This window comes from Borostomias antarcticus (genome assembly GCF_949987555.1).
Source record: "Borostomias antarcticus genome assembly, contig: scaffold_171, whole genome shotgun sequence".
Taxonomy (NCBI): Eukaryota; Metazoa; Chordata; class Actinopteri; order Stomiiformes; family Stomiidae; genus Borostomias; species Borostomias antarcticus.
In genome coordinates, this window is record NW_028176141.1 from 125,311 (window position 1) to 142,321 (window position 17,011).

Genomic DNA, 17,011 nt, shown 5'->3' on the forward strand with positions numbered 1-17,011 from the left:
ATGTAACGTTCCAGATAGGATTTTGAGCCTGTAAGTTACAACTTTTTTTTTTAAAGTAGGGGCTTTAGGTATCTTGGAGGGGAGGGAGTTCCAGAGGGTGGGGGCAGCCACACTGAAGGCTCTGTCCCCGAAGGTGCTTGAGATGTAAACAAGACATGGAGATGTTAGAACGCCTGTTGCTCCTAGCACTAGTGCTTATTTATGTCTCTTGTCCTCCTATTTCAGTTATAATATTTCAGTTATTCAGTCCCTCATCACCTTTGCGCTAGCTCGATAGCTAGCTCACACTCCACTGGAGAGTCAAGTAAACAAACAGTGCACCCCACAATGCACAGCGCATCTGACTACAGGGTCTTTTGTGTGTTGGCTGTAAGCCAACCTAGAAGAGGGAATCCTTTTTGTTGCTCCCTTCCTCCCTTCCTCAGTCCCTGCTGGCATTGTTGACCTGCAGTTCTATGTTGCTACCAAAAAAGGCAGTGGTCCCAGAACATCAAAAGAAAAAGACTTCCCAGGTCAGCGGTGGTGTTGAGTAAAATAATTTACTATCTTAGGTCAATTTTCAAAATAAATCTAAGTTCAAAATGGTTCTAAGTTCAGAATAGTTCAAAGTTCAAAATAAATTCTGAGTCCAAAAAGAAAACAAGTTGAGGCACGCAGAAGTCGAATGCGATGACTTTATTGCTTTTTCAGAAACAAAATAGCAGTAAAGCCGTTGCTTCCCAGGAAAGAGACACACCCTTGTCTTTGTGTTACCCCTTAAATAGTCTGCCACCATCCCCCCTCTTTCTTGACCACAAACCACTTTCCAAACCTCATCCCTACTTTGGCACAAATCCAATGGTGTCTAATATGCCGACTTAGCACCAACCTATGCCCAAATATGTCCCTTTAGTACGCCATTATTTCCGGCAAGGGGGGGGGGGGAATAGGGAGAAAGTTGGGAACCCTATCGGTACATGGGCAATCGTAGACTGTTTTTGTAGACTAGACTGCAGTGCCAGCATTAATTAATTCAATCTTTTGACAGATCAGGGGGGAAAAGAGGAGAAAATTGGGAATTTAACAGGAAGAAATCAGGATATCTAAGCGGTCAGGGAGAGCAGACTATTCCAGCAGGCTTAGGCTGCTAGCCTCACCATCTATAAATCTTGACAGATCAGTTTCCTATGGCTACATCTAGTGGTCATATCTGATATTACTATTGAGCAGTTTATTTTTGCCACATCTAGTTGTCCCCTCTGATATTACTATTGAGCAGTTTATTATTGATACATCTTGGTGTTGTGGCTGTCTAAAACAATCATACCATATGATGATTATGATGACAACATTATGAAATGATTAAAATGCAGGGGAGCTAAATCAAATTAAATCACAACAGCCCCCTGTGTGACTGATTAAGTCACATTCAGTGATTAAAACTTCCAGTTGTAATGATTAATCATTTCAACATAAACAACAACTCATAGATATGAATATCATGGTTATAGATCATAAGTTTTCTCTATGGCTGGACAGCCTGAGCAACATTCAACTCCATTCAACACAATCCAGTTGTGAAGAAAGTAGCAGTGACTCTTCTTATGAGGTCATAATATGATGGGGCAAGAATACCTCCCACAGCCCAGTACTTGTATCATTCAGATAAACACCGCCTCCTCCCTTTGTGCATCACTTAAAAATGTTACATCAGAACAGCACTTCAGTGCGAAATCAGTAAATTAAGAACACATTAATCTTAACACATCAGTTAAAATACAATCTGCTCGCTGCAGTGTTATATAGTGACCAAGTCTCCTGGCTATAGTGGTATACAATACTTTAGATCACATCAACTTGAACTACAGAATACAATCATGGAATGCGATCACCGGTTCCATCTCGACGGGACTGGTTGGGCTCTGGGGCATCGTCTGTACTTTGGGTTTCACCACTTTCACTCTGGCTTTGGCCGGCATGTATGCTTTCCACTTGATAGTGCGTCCGCTGGCGTCTCCATGCGGTGGTCAGCAGCCACAGGAGTGACTCTGGCTTTCCATACCGGGCGGGTGGAGTGGCTGGTGGATCGGTTGGCCAGGGTGTTGCACGGCGTATCTCGTAGGCTGAAGGATCGGTTGGCCAAGATGTCACTTGGGGCATCTGGTAGGCCGGAGGATTGGTTGGCCAGGGTGCCGCCGGGCGCATCTGGTAGGGGACCATCGACGATGGTCCTGGAAGATGGTAGGGGTACACTCGTCGGGACCGGTAGGGATATTAGATGCTTTCTACCAGGTCTGTACGATATTGACAAAAACATACATTGCAGCAATACACTTTTTTGCTATATATATTGCGATATGTAAAACACGGCGTGGGAGCCTCCGATTAGTTCTCGTCATCTTCTCTAATCTTGCTAATTGCTACCTTGGCTGTCGCCAGGCTTGATGTTACATCAGCCTTTCGTTAGCCGAAGTAATGCCAAATGTCAGACGTTGACTTTCTTTCAACCACTAAATCATCCCCTTTCTCGTAGCTGCCGGAACCCTATTTTATTTGCCTATATTATTATTATTCTCCATCTTCCACTGAAGTCTGGCTTCCCGTGGACAAAAAATCACCAAACTTTGCACATAGCTCCAGTACTATACCCAAAGTCCTCAACCTGCATTGTAGGTCAATAAAGCTGAATAAAACCACCATGTCAATGTGTCCCAAGTGAGACAAAACTTTCATATGCTCTGACCTTGCAGGAATTTTGAAGTCCATCACTCTGATTTTTTCACAAACTGTAAAACCTATCAAACCTATATCCTCCCACATTTTTAGTTCAATTGACACAACAATTGATATACTGTGTCTTCAGACTGTCCTTACCAAACGGTCCTCACAGATTTTTGAAATATGAAAAATTGAGCCCACAGCACATCAAAAGGTTTTACTGTTAACAGTTCTGACTATGGGTAAACTTTAGTGAAAGTGTCATTTACCCGTGAAAGATTCCCAAATGTACACCACTGACATTTGGGAATCCTGTTCGAAAATTCAAACTTTGGAACTCATTTTGAAGGTCTTAAGATTGACCAATGTGCACAAAAATCGGATCACACGTTGTTTGTAATGTCCACTTTAACATACAAGTGGTTGCAAGTGTCTAGCTTTAGTAAAAGGGTCATGAAGCCATGAATATGTTCAGAAACATGAAAAGGTCACCAACTGTCATTCCCTCCGCCCACCGGGGAATCGTTTGACACTTGGGACTCGCCGGGGGTGCGTACATATGGGACTCTTTTGACATTGGGGAATCCCCATTTGGGACTCTTTTGACATTTGGGAATCTTTCACAAATTGCACATTTTTGACATTTCCTATCAAAGTAGAGTATTGTGCCTTGGTGTGTAGGGGTCTTAGCATGCCCCAAGACCAGCTAGATGGGTCCTGAGTTGATTGCACCTTTGCACGTACCAGAACCATACTGTCCCATTTGGGAATCAAAAAAGATTCCCAAATGGGCATCCCATTTTTGACATTTCCTATCAAAGTACAGTCTTGTGCCTTGGTGTGTGGGGGTCTTAGCATGCCCCAAGACCAGCTAGAGGGGTCCTGAGTATATTGCACCTTTGCAAGTACCAGAACCATACTGTCCCATTTGGGAATCAAAAAAGATTCCCAAATGGGCATCCCATTTTTGACATTTCCTATCAAAGTACAGTCTTGTGCCTTGGTGTGTGGGGGTCTTAGCATGCCCCAAGACCAGCTAGAGAGGTCCTGTGTTGATTGGACCTTTGCAATTATGAATAAAACATACTGTACATTTGGGAATCCCTATTGGATTTGAATGGTGACATTGGGGTCTCTTTCTGACACTTGGGACTCGCAGGGGGGGCGTACATATGGGACTCTTTTGACATTGGGGAATCCCCATTTGGGACTCTTTTGACATTTGGGAATCTTTCACAAATTGCACATTTTTTACATTTCCTATCAAAGTAGAGTATTGTGCCTTGGTGTGTGGGGGTATTAGCATGCCCCAAGACCAGCTAGAGAGGTCATGTGTTGATTGGACCTCTGCAATTCGAATTTTTTAGCAAAATTAGTTTAAAGCTGCAGAGGCTAAAATTCAAATTCATCCAATCATTCCGCTATTCAGGGGGCTTGTCCCTTATGGCAAGTGGATGCTGAGGTTACATTATGAGCATCCTACCCCAAGACACGTTGGAGATATTGACCCATAATCATCTTAAAGCTGCAGAGAGGCAAAAATCTAACTTCATCCAATCATTCCGCTATTCGGAGGGCTTGTCCCTTATGGCAAGTGGATGCTGAGGTTACATTATGAGCATCCTACCCCAAGACACGTTGGAGATATTGACCCATAATTATCTTAAAGCTGCAGAGAGGCAAAAATCAAACTTCATCCAATCATTCCGCTATTCGGTTGGCTTGTCCCTTATGGCAAGTGGATGCTGAGGTTACATTATGAGCCTCCTACCCCAAGACACGTTGGAGATATTGACCCATAATTATCTTAAAGCTGCAGAGAGGCAAAAATCAAACTTCATCCAATCATTCCGCTATTCGGAGGGCTTGTCCCTTATGGCAAGTGGATGCTGAGGTTACATTATTAGCCTCCTACCCCAAGACACGTTGGAGATATTGACCCATAATTATCTTAAAGCTGCAGAGAGGCAAAAATCAAACTTCATCCAATCATTCCGCTATTCGGAGGGCTTGTCCCTTATGGCAAGTGGATGCTGAGGTTACATTATTAGCCTCCTACCCCAAGACACGTTGGAGATATTGACCCATAATTATCTTAAAGCTGCAGAGAGGCAAAAATCAAACTTCATCCAATCATTCCGCTATTCAGGGGGCTTGTCCCTTATGGCAAGTGGATGCTGAGGTTACATTATGAGCATCCTACCCCAAGACACGTTGGAGATATTGACCCATAATTATCTTAAAGCTGCAGAGAGGCAAAAATCAAACTTCATCCAATCATTCTGCTATTCAGGGGGCTTGTCCCTTATGGCAAGTGGATGCTGAGGTTACATTATGAGCATCCTACCCCAAGACACGTTGGAGATATTGACCCATAATTATCTTAAAGATGCAGAGAGGCAAAAATCAAACTTCATCCAATCATTCCGCTATTCAGGGGGCTTGTCCCTTATGGCAAGTGGATGCTGAGGTTACATTATGAGCCTCCTACCCCAAGACACGTTGGAGATATTGACCCATAATTATCTTAAAGCTGCAGAGAGGCAAAAATCAAACTTCATCCAATCATTCCACTATTCAGGGGGCTTGTCCCTTATGGCAAGTGGATGCTGAGGTTACATTATGAGCATCCTACCCCAAGACACGTTGGAGATATTGACCCATAATTATCTTAAAGCTGCAGAGAGGCAAAAATCAAACTTCATCCAATCATTCCGCTATTCAGGGGGCTTGTCCCTTATGGCAAGTGGATGCTGAGGTTACATTATGAGCATCCTACCCCAAGACACGTTGGAGATATTGACCCATAATTATCTTAAAGATGCAGAGAGGCAAAAATCAAACTTCATCCAATCATTCCGCTATTCAGGGGGCTTGTCCCTTATGGCAAGTGGATGCTGAGGTTACATTATGAGCATCCTACCCCAAGACACGTTGGAGATATTGACCCATAATTATCTTAAAGATGCAGAGAGGCAAAAATCAAACTTCATCCAATCATTCCAATATTCAGGGGGCTTGTCCCTTATGGCAAGTGGATGCTGAGGTTACATTATGAGCCTCCTACCCCAAGACACGTTGGAGATATTGACCCATAATTATCTTAAAGCTGCAGAGAGGCAAAAATCAAACTTCATCCAATCATTCCACTATTCGGAGGGCTTGTCCCTTGTGGCAAGTGGATGCTGAGGTTACATTATTAGCCTCCTACCCCAAGACACGTTGGAGATATTGACCCATAATTATCTTAAAGCTGCAGAGAGGCAAAAATCAAACTTCATCCAATCATTCCGCTATTCGGAGGGCTTGTCCCTTATGGCAAGTGGATGCTGAGGTTACATTATTAGCCTCCTACCCCAAGACACGTTGGAGATATTGACCCATAATTATCTTAAAGCTGCAGAGAGGCAAAAATCAAACTTCATCCAATCATTCCGCTATTCGGAGGGCTTGTCCCTTATGGCAAGTGGATGCTGAGGTTACATTATTAGCCTCCTACCCCAAGACACGTTGGAGATATTGACCCATAATTATCTTAAAGCTGCAGAGAGGCAAAAATCAAACTTCATCCAATCATTCCGCTATTCGGAGGGCTTGTCCCTTATGGCAAGTGGATGCTGAGGTTACATTATTAGCCTCCTACCCCAAGACACGTTGGAGATATTGACCCATAATTATCTTAAAGCTGCAGAGAGGCAAAAATCAAACTTCATCCAATCATTCCGCTATTCAGGGGGCTTGTCCCTTATGGCAAGTGGATGCTGAGGTTACATTATGAGCATCCTACCCCAAGACACGTTGGAGATATTGACCCATAATTATCTTAAAGCTGCAGAGAGGCAAAAATCAAACTTCATCCAATCATTCTGCTATTCAGGGGGCTTGTCCCTTATGGCAAGTGGATGCTGAGGTTACATTATGAGCATCCTACCCCAAGACACGTTGGAGATATTGACCCATAATTATCTTAAAGATGCAGAGAGGCAAAAATCAAACTTTATCCAATCATTCCGCTATTCAGGGGGCTTGTCCCTTATGGCAAGTGGATGCTGAGGTTACATTATGAGCCTCCTACCCCAAGACACGTTGGAGATATTGACCCATAATTATCTTAAAGCTGCAGAGAGGCAAAAATCAAACTTCATCCAATCATTCCACTATTCAGGGGGCTTGTCCCTTATGGCAAGTGGATGCTGAGGTTACATTATGAGCATCCTACCCCAAGACACGTTGGAGATATTGACCCATAATTATCTTAAAGCTGCAGAGAGGCAAAAATCAAACTTCATCCAATCATTCCGCTATTCAGGGGGCTTGTCCCTTATGGCAAGTGGATGCTGAGGTTACATTATGAGCATCCTACCCCAAGACACGTTGGAGATATTGACCCATAATTATCTTAAAGATGCAGAGAGGCAAAAATCAAACTTCATCCAATCATTCCGCTATTCAGGGGGCTTGTCCCTTATGGCAAGTGGATGCTGAGGTTACATTATGAGCATCCTACCCCAAGACACGTTGGAGATATTGACCCATAATTATCTTAAAGATGCAGAGAGGCAAAAATCAAACTTCATCCAATCATTCCAATATTCAGGGGGCTTGTCCCTTATGGCAAGTGGATGCTGAGGTTACATTATGAGCCTCCTACCCCAAGACACGTTGGAGATATTGACCCATAATTATCTTAAAGCTGCAGAGAGGCAAAAATCAAACTTCATCCAATCATTCCACTATTCGGAGGGCTTGTCCCTTGTGGCAAGTGGATGCTGAGGTTACATTATTAGCCTCCTACCCCAAGACACGTTGGAGATATTGACCCATAATTATCTTAAAGCTGCAGAGAGGCAAAAATCAAACTTCATCCAATCATTCCGCTATTCGGAGGGCTTGTCCCTTATGGCAAGTGGATGCTGAGGTTACATTATTAGCCTCCTACCCCAAGACACGTTGGAGATATTGACCCATAATTATCTTAAAGCTGCAGAGAGGCAAAAATCAAACTTCATCCAATCATTCCGCTATTCGGAGGGCTTGTCCCTTATGGCAAGTGGATGCTGAGGTTACATTATTAGCCTCCTGTCCAAGACACGTTGGAGATATTGACCCATAATTATCTTAAAGCTGCAGAGAGGCAAAAATCAAACTTCATCCAATCATTCCGCTATTCAGGGGGCTTGTCCCTTATGGCAAGTGGATGCTGAGGTTACATTATGAGCATCCTACCCCAAGACACGTTGGAGATATTGACCCATAATTATCTTAAAGCTGCAGAGAGGCAAAAATCAAACTTCATCCAATCATTCCGCTATTCAGGGGGCTTGTCCCTTATGGCAAGTGGATGCTGAGGTTACATTATGAGCATCCTACCCCAAGACACGTTGGAGATATTGACCCATAATTATCTTAAAGCTGCAGAGAGGCAAAAATCAAACTTCATCCAATCATTCCGCTATTCAGGGGGCTTGTCCCTTATGGCAAGTGGATGCTGAGGTTACATTATGAGCCTCCTACCCCAAGACACGTTGGAGATATTGACCCATAATTATCTTAAAGCTGCAGAGAGGCAAAAATCAAACTTCATCCAATCATTCCACTATTCAGGGGGCTTGTCCCTTATGGCAAGTGGATGCTGAGGTTACATTATGAGCATCCTACCCCAAGACACGTTGGAGATATTGACCCATAATTATCTTAAAGCTGCAGAGAGGCAAAAATCAAACTTCATCCAATCATTCCGCTATTCAGGGGGCTTGTCCCTTATGGCAAGTGGATGCTGAGGTTACATTATGAGCATCCTACCCCAAGACACGTTGGAGATATTGACCCATAATTATCTTAAAGATGCAGAGAGGCAAAAATCAAACTTCATCCAATCATTCCGCTATTCAGGGGGCTTGTCCCTTATGGCAAGTGGATGCTGAGGTTACATTATGAGCATCCTACCCCAAGACACGTTGGAGATATTGACCCATAATTATCTTAAAGATGCAGAGAGGCAAAAATCAAACTTCATCCAATCATTCCGCTATTCAGGGGGCTTGTCCCTTATGGCAAGTGGATGCTGAGGTTACATTATGAGCATCCTACCCCAAGACACGTTGGAGATATTGACCCATAATTATCTTAAAGATGCAGAGAGGCAAAAATCAAACTTCATCCAATCATTCCAATATTCAGGGGGCTTGTCCCTTATGGCAAGTGGATGCTGAGGTTACATTATGAGCCTCCTACCCCAAGACACGTTGGAGATATTGACCCATAATTATCTTAAAGCTGCAGAGAGGCAAAAATCAAACTTCATCCAATCATTCCACTATTCGGAGGGCTTGTCCCTTGTGGCAAGTGGATGCTGAGGTTACATTATTAGCCTCCTACCCCAAGACACGTTGGAGATATTGACCCATAATTATCTTAAAGCTGCAGAGAGGCAAAAATCAAACTTCATCCAATCATTCCGCTATTCGGAGGGCTTGTCCCTTATGGCAAGTGGATGCTGAGGTTACATTATTAGCCTCCTACCCCAAGACACGTTGGAGATATTGACCCATAATTATCTTAAAGCTGCAGAGAGGCAAAAATCAAACTTCATCCAATCATTCCGCTATTCGGAGGGCTTGTCCCTTATGGCAAGTGGATGCTGAGGTTACATTATTAGCCTCCTACCCCAAGACACGTTGGAGATATTGACCCATAATTATCTTAAAGCTGCAGAGAGGCAAAAATCAAACTTCATCCAATCATTCCGCTATTCAGGGGGCTTGTCCCTTATGGCAAGTGGATGCTGAGGTTACATTATGAGCATCCTACCCCAAGACACGTTGGAGATATTGACCCATAATTATCTTAAAGCTGCAGAGAGGCAAAAATCAAACTTCATCCAATCATTCCGCTATTCAGGGGGCTTGTCCCTTATGGCAAGTGGATGCTGAGGTTACATTATGAGCATCCTACCCCAAGACACGTTGGAGATATTGACCCATAATTATCTTAAAGCTGCAGAGAGGCAAAAATCAAACTTCATCCAATCATTCCGCTATTCAGGGGGCTTGTCCCTTATGGCAAGTGGATGCTGAGGTTACATTATGAGCCTCCTACCCCAAGACACGTTGGAGATATTGACCCATAATTATCTTAAAGCTGCAGAGAGGCAAAAATCAAACTTCATCCAATCATTCCACTATTCAGGGGGCTTGTCCCTTATGGCAAGTGGATGCTGAGGTTACATTATGAGCATCCTACCCCAAGACACGTTGGAGATATTGACCCATAATTATCTTAAAGCTGCAGAGAGGCAAAAATCAAACTTCATCCAATCATTCCGCTATTCGGAGGGCTTGTCCCTTATGGCAAGTGGATGCTGAGGTTACATTATTAGCCTCCTACCCCAAGACACGTTGGAGATATTGACCCATAATTATCTTAAAGCTGCAGAGAGGCAAAAATCAAACTTCATCCAATCATTCCGCTATTCAGGGGGCTTGTCCCTTATGGCAAGTGGATGCTGAGGTTACATTATGAGCATCCTACCCCAAGACACGTTGGAGATATTGACCCATAATTATCTTAAAGCTGCAGAGAGGCAAAAATCAAACTTCATCCAATCATTCCGCTATTCAGGGGGCTTGTCCCTTATGGCAAGTGGATGCTGAGGTTACATTATGAGCATCCTACCCCAAGACACGTTGGAGATATTGACCCATAATTATCTTAAAGCTGCAGAGAGGCAAAAATCAAACTTCATCCAATCATTCCGCTATTCAGGGGGCTTGTCCCTTATGGCAAGTGGATGCTGAGGTTACATTATGAGCCTCCTACCCCAAGACACGTTGGAGATATTGACCCATAATTATCTTAAAGCTGCAGAGAGGCAAAAATCAAACTTCATCCAATCATTCCACTATTCAGGGGGCTTGTCCCTTATGGCAAGTGGATGCTGAGGTTACATTATGAGCATCCTACCCCAAGACACGTTGGAGATATTGACCCATAATTATCTTAAAGCTGCAGAGAGGCAAAAATCAAACTTCATCCAATCATTCCGCTATTCAGGGGGCTTGTCCCTTATGGCAAGTGGATGCTGAGGTTACATTATGAGCATCCTACCCCAAGACACGTTGGAGATATTGACCCATAATTATCTTAAAGATGCAGAGAGGCAAAAATCAAACTTCATCCAATCATTCCAATATTCAGGGGGCTTGTCCCTTATGGCAAGTGGATGCTGAGGTTACATTATGAGCCTCCTACCCCAAGACACGTTGGAGATATTGACCCATAATTATCTTAAAGCTGCAGAGAGGCAAAAATCAAACTTCATCCAATCATTCCACTATTCGGAGGGCTTGTCCCTTGTGGCAAGTGGATGCTGAGGTTACATTATTAGCCTCCTACCCCAAGACACGTTGGAGATATTGACCCATAATTATCTTAAAGCTGCAGAGAGGCAAAAATCAAACTTCATCCAATCATTCCGCTATTCGGAGGGCTTGTCCCTTATGGCAAGTGGATGCTGAGGTTACATTATTAGCCTCCTACCCCAAGACACGTTGGAGATATTGACCCATAATTATCTTAAAGCTGCAGAGAGGCAAAAATCAAACTTCATCCAATCATTCCGCTATTCGGAGGGCTTGTCCCTTATGGCAAGTGGATGCTGAGGTTACATTATTAGCCTCCTACCCCAAGACACGTTGGAGATATTGACCCATAATTATCTTAAAGCTGCAGAGAGGCAAAAATCAAACTTCATCCAATCATTCCGCTATTCAGGGGGCTTGTCCCTTATGGCAAGTGGATGCTGAGGTTACATTATGAGCATCCTACCCCAAGACACGTTGGAGATATTGACCCATAATTATCTTAAAGATGCAGAGAGGCAAAAATCAAACTTCATCCAATCATTCCGCTATTCAGGGGGCTTGTCCCTTATGGCAAGTGGATGCTGAGGTTACATTATGAGCATCCTACCCCAAGACACGTTGGAGATATTGACCCATAATTATCTTAAAGCTGCAGAGAGGCAAAAATCAAACTTCATCCAATCATTCCGCTATTCAGGGGGCTTGTCCCTTATGGCAAGTGGATGCTGAGGTTACATTATGAGCATCCTACCCCAAGACACGTTGGAGATATTGACCCATAATTATCTTAAAGCTGCAGAGAGGCAAAAATCAAACTTCATCCAATCATTCCGCTATTCAGGGGGCTTGTCCCTTATGGCAAGTGGATGCTGAGGTTACATTATGAGCATCCTACCCCAAGACACGTTGGAGATATTGACCCATAATTATCTTAAAGCTGCAGAGAGGCAAAAATCAAACTTCATCCAATCATTCCGCTATTCAGGGGGCTTGTCCCTTATAGCAAGTGGATGCTGAGGTTACATTATGAGCATCCTACCCCAAGAAACGTTGGAGATATTGACCCATAATTATCTTAAAGCTGCAGAGAGGCAAAAATCAAACTTCATCCAATCATTCCGCTATTCAGGGGGCTTGTCCCTTATGGCAAGTGGATGCTGAGGTTACATTATGAGCCTCCTACCCCAAGACACGTTGGAGATATTGACCCATAATTATCTTAAAGCTGCAGAGAGGCAAAAATCAAACTTCATCCAATCATTCCGCTATTCGGAGGGCTTGTCCCTTATGGCAAGTGGATGCTGAGGTTACATTATTAGCCTCCTACCCCAAGACACGTTGGAGATATTGACCCATAATTATCTTAAAGCTGCAGAGAGGCAAAAATCAAACTTCATCCAATCATTCCGCTATTCGGAGGGCTTGTCCCTTATGGCAAGTGGATGCTGAGGTTACATTATTAGCCTCCTACCCCAAGACACGTTGGAGATATTGACCCATAATTATCTTAAAGCTGCAGAGAGGCAAAAATCAAACTTCATCCAATCATTCCGCTATTCAGGGGGCTTGTCCCTTATGGCAAGTGGATGCTGAGGTTACATTATGAGCATCCTACCCCAAGACACGTTGGAGATATTGACCCATAATTATCTTAAAGCTGCAGAGAGGCAAAAATCAAACTTCATCCAATCATTCCGCTATTCAGGGGGCTTGTCCCTTATGGCAAGTGAATGCTGAGGTTACATTATTAGCATCCTACCCCAAGACACGTTGGAGATATTGACCCATAATTATCTTAAAGATGCAGAGAGGCAAAAACCAAACTTCATCCAATCATTCCGCTATTCAGGGGGCTTGTCCCTTATGGCAAGTGGATGCTGAGGTTACATTATGAGCCTTCTAGCCCCATCCATTTTGGAGTAACAGCCATGTACAGCCGCCACAGGTCGGTGTACAACCGCCATAGGTTTACATGTTAAAATTAATGAAACGTCGTAGAGCTTCACGGATGGTTTCATTTGAAAGCTAGCCTAGGAATTAGTGGGGGTAGGTGGTGGTTCTGAGTAGCTACCAACTTCTACACTGGAGATATAGCCTATCTGGCAGACGGTTATAACTTTGGTTATAACCGTTTGCCAGAAAATGGGCAAAATTAACGGAACGTCGTAGAGCTTCACGGATGGTTTCATTTGAAAGCTAGCCTAGGAATTAGTGGGGGTAGGTGGTGGTTGGGAGAGGCTATGACCTTGCACTTTGGAGATATTGACCCGTACACTCACCCTAACCCTAACCCTAACCCTAACCCTAACCCTAACCCTAACCCTGACCCTAACCCTAGACAAATAAATAATAGAACACAATAAGCAATTAACTTTAACTTTATTAACAAAATAACTCAATATCCATCCATCCATCCAACTCAATAACTCAAAAAGACACTGCAAATTTCTAATTAAACAATGTTGCAGCAACTGCTGTGAGCCTGGAGGGAAAATAAAAGAGAAAAATCTTAAGCTTCAAACTCACAAAAGTGAATAAAAGCTTTACAGTCAGATAACACTTGTCTTAAAAGCAGTGCCAAGCTTATTATAGTAGATACTCTATTCCCCATACAGTATAATCAATATATAGAGACTTTGGAAGTGACTAAACACTCATGGTTTCCAATATATGGCCAAATAGCATGATGAAAATAATTATTCCAAGATGAAGTGTATCTTATCTTATACCTGCACAAAGTAACTTACTTGGCGGAGACGTGGGAATGGATATGGGGTTGGAGGTCGATAACCAGGTGGAGGGGGGGTTGGGGGTCGAGATTCCCCATCGGGCTCCGGAGGGGTTGGAGGTTTCGACTCCCCCTCAAGATCCTCTCGTTCCACATCCTACAGATGTTGGAAGTTAGAAATGTAACTTGCTGCAGCATTTCACGTCGCGGTATTTGGCAGGGAAATCCCGTTGGAAATCTCGTGGGATTTCAGACGGGTGTTATTTCGTTTTAGTGATGCACCACCGCCAGGTGGCGTCTTTGAGTAGATTTAGCAGGCTGGGCTCAGTGTTTTTCTCCTATAGTCTACGAATGAAGCATCATTAAATTTCAAATTCTTTAATTTAAATGCTCTGTTGTAAAGCACTTTGAGCTGAAGGTATCTGTATGAAAGGGGCTATACAAATAACGTTTAATTGTTATTATTACCTTGTTCTCAAACACATGTTTTATCCATCTCGATGTAATTTAATTATTACGAACACCTATAATATATCTAGGCCTACAGTAGCCTATCTATCTCGGCAACTGACGTCGGGTCAAGACGTGGTGTCTGTTAAGTCAAATGCGCAAAATAACAGTATTGTAAATATATTTGTTAGTAAAGATGTGGTGAACGTGAGGGTTTTGCGTTTTGTTTCTGGAACGCATTCAACTGGTAGGCTACTCGTAAACCCCGGAAGTAAATTTGAAGACAGGGCACCAGCTAATGTAGCCAAGTCTGAGCGCAGTAGGCTATATGGCTTCAGCACGATACAAAGACAAAATAAGCTTGATCGGAGGTGTGGATCCATACAAAATTGAAATAGTCGCCATGAGTAAAGATCACTCATTGCCAATCATATCCGGACATTAACTATCTTGTGCATATAGCGGCAGGTTTGACAGTGAGACATCAACCGATAATTGTAATAATGCGATTATTGAAATGGTCTTGTGAACGCCTTTATCTGATTTCCAAAATCGGGGTAAGGTCCATAGGACGATTGTGGGTTTTCATTTGCACATAACTATATTTTATATATATAAAACATTGAAGTCCGCCTGTCAATGACTTTCCCTAAAATTGTGTTCTGTTGCACCCCCTATTGTTAAATTATAAATGAAAAAACATACACAATATTTTGTTATTTGAATGATCTTGAATATATATATATATTCAAGATCATTCAAATAACAAAATATCGTGTATGTTTTTATTTATTTATACCGGCCGCCAGCTGTTCAATGAACGGCTATAGGGAATGCGCAGTTTCGCGCTGGCTACAGCCTATTATATGCACAGTTTCGCGCTATGTAGGCTATTATAAATAAGTATTATTCATTGGGAATAGCTTGGACTCGCTGGGGACGGGTGGAGAGACGCAGAGCCTCCCCAGACGCGACATCTTGGCTGAAGAGCTGCGCGCTCTGGCCTCCAAACAGCCACCGGCTGCGCCCCTCGCAGTGTCCACAGAAGAATACCCCCCTTGCTGCAGCAAGAACAGAACTGTCTATCTACTGTCTACTTAGGCTATAAAAGAAATTCAATAGGGCCTATTGAACGCCTTACTTTGTACAGTAGGCTACAATTACAAGACGCATAGGCCTAGCCTACCGTACAAAATGATGCGTTCTCATATGCCTATATTAACTTAGATACTTAGAGATGTATTTCTCTTTCTGTTAGGATCAAAAGTATCATGAAAGCGGTTGTCATTTGATTCTGGAGCAATAACAATGGAATGATGATTAATTTACTAAAATCCATTTTCGGTTTAAATTAATATCCAGTACTGTACCTAGGCTACTATAATATAACGTTAGCTGAAACCAATCAACAGCGAAATTAGGTGAGGTGGAAAACCGTTTGGAAATGGAAAATGTGAACGCACTCAGTCTTGCACGCACGCAGTAGCCTTGTACTAGAATGGATTCCCTGTCTCACGTTCTGCCTTTATTCAGGCTATGCACCTTGCAATCAATGTATTTTTATATCTACAGTAGACTGTAGACTCTGTCTTTTATTTCGCTACTGGTATAGCCTACTTTCAGTATAATTAAATTACAACCAGAGAACAAGGAGTTTGAGTTCATAGATGTTAGCTAACTGGTACAGTAGTTAGCTAGCTAGCTGATCCCTGTGTCATGTGTTGTTTGTTTACGTTGCAGTCTAGCTTACAATAGCTTCTCACACCGTTCACTACCATTCCATATTTCTGATTTAAGGTCCCATGACGGGGTTCTCTTCCTGCTTCTGCCTAAGCCCTCCACAATACCACAACACAACGGTGTCATGTTTTACCGAAGGAGAAGAAGACGGTAGCTAGCAGTAGCTAAAGCAGTTAATAATTATTAATTATGCTCAGGTCATAATGTCCGTTGAAAATAATTCCCTCTAAGCAGAATTTGAATTGTATTAAAATAGGCTAAAATTAAATTTCCACATATTCTGATTCCTTCTAGGTCTATATAAAAAAAAACATTTTTCTAATGTGTAGCCTATAGGCGATGAACAAAACAGCCACAATGTAGCCTGCTTAGCGAGCGAGAGGGCAGTCTACCATAAAGTGTATAACCATAATGTAATATATCTAGACTACATGCATTGTGGTATTTCTTTATATAGCCAATTGTTTCTCAATAAACAGTTATGTCATCCTCTGAGTCCGAATGTAGGCTAATAGACCGGCAGCTCTAAATGGCTTCCCAATCAATGAGACATGGTTGTAAAAATGATGTTTTATTGATGAAAATGATAAAACAGAAAAACATGGAGAGTCATTGCATTGATCGATGCAGTCCGCTACCAGCAAACACTGAAAATACAGGTCCTCCAGCGAACCTGGACTAGACTATTGTAACCCCCCCCCCCCAAATTCTTTTATATTCAAATAAACTGGATGAACCGGTTTCCTAGCCCTGGATCGTGGGAGGGGGGTAGCCTGCGTTAGCGGGTGCTTTGCCATGACTGGCCATTGAATTCGCTAGTTTGATTGATAGATGGATGGATTAACGGTCCAAAGTAGATTGTGCAAGTATTGTATAGGCCCATGTGTAAGAGATGAATGGCTAAGCATGAACTCAGCCAGAGGTAGGCAGATTATCAGCATTATCACCAGTCTCAATTTATGTCTCAATTTATGTGTTGCCATTCATTTAAACCACCATCTCATCTAGACTACTTCTGTTGCTGCATTTTTAC

At 42.7% G+C, this 17,011-nt stretch overlaps 2 protein-coding genes across 2 annotated transcripts in view; both read left to right on the top strand.

Annotated features, from left to right (window-relative positions):
* The window catches only part of LOC311328767 (isobutyryl-CoA dehydrogenase, mitochondrial-like), a gene marked incomplete at its 5' end in the record, with an annotated part of 80,069 nt that overhangs the window by 22,734 nt on the left and 40,324 nt on the right, over nt 1-17,011 (top strand). The gene's annotated exons all lie outside the window — the stretch shown is intronic.
* The window catches only part of LOC311328772 (E3 ubiquitin-protein ligase NEDD4-like), a gene marked incomplete at both ends in the record, with an annotated part of 37,770 nt that continues 22,976 nt past the window's right edge, over nt 2,218-17,011 (top strand). The window contains one exon of the mRNA XM_084462685.1: nt 2,218-2,226. Within this exon, the coding sequence (XP_084318811.1) occupies nt 2,218-2,226 (9 nt within the window). The remainder of the gene's footprint in view (nt 2,227-17,011) is intronic.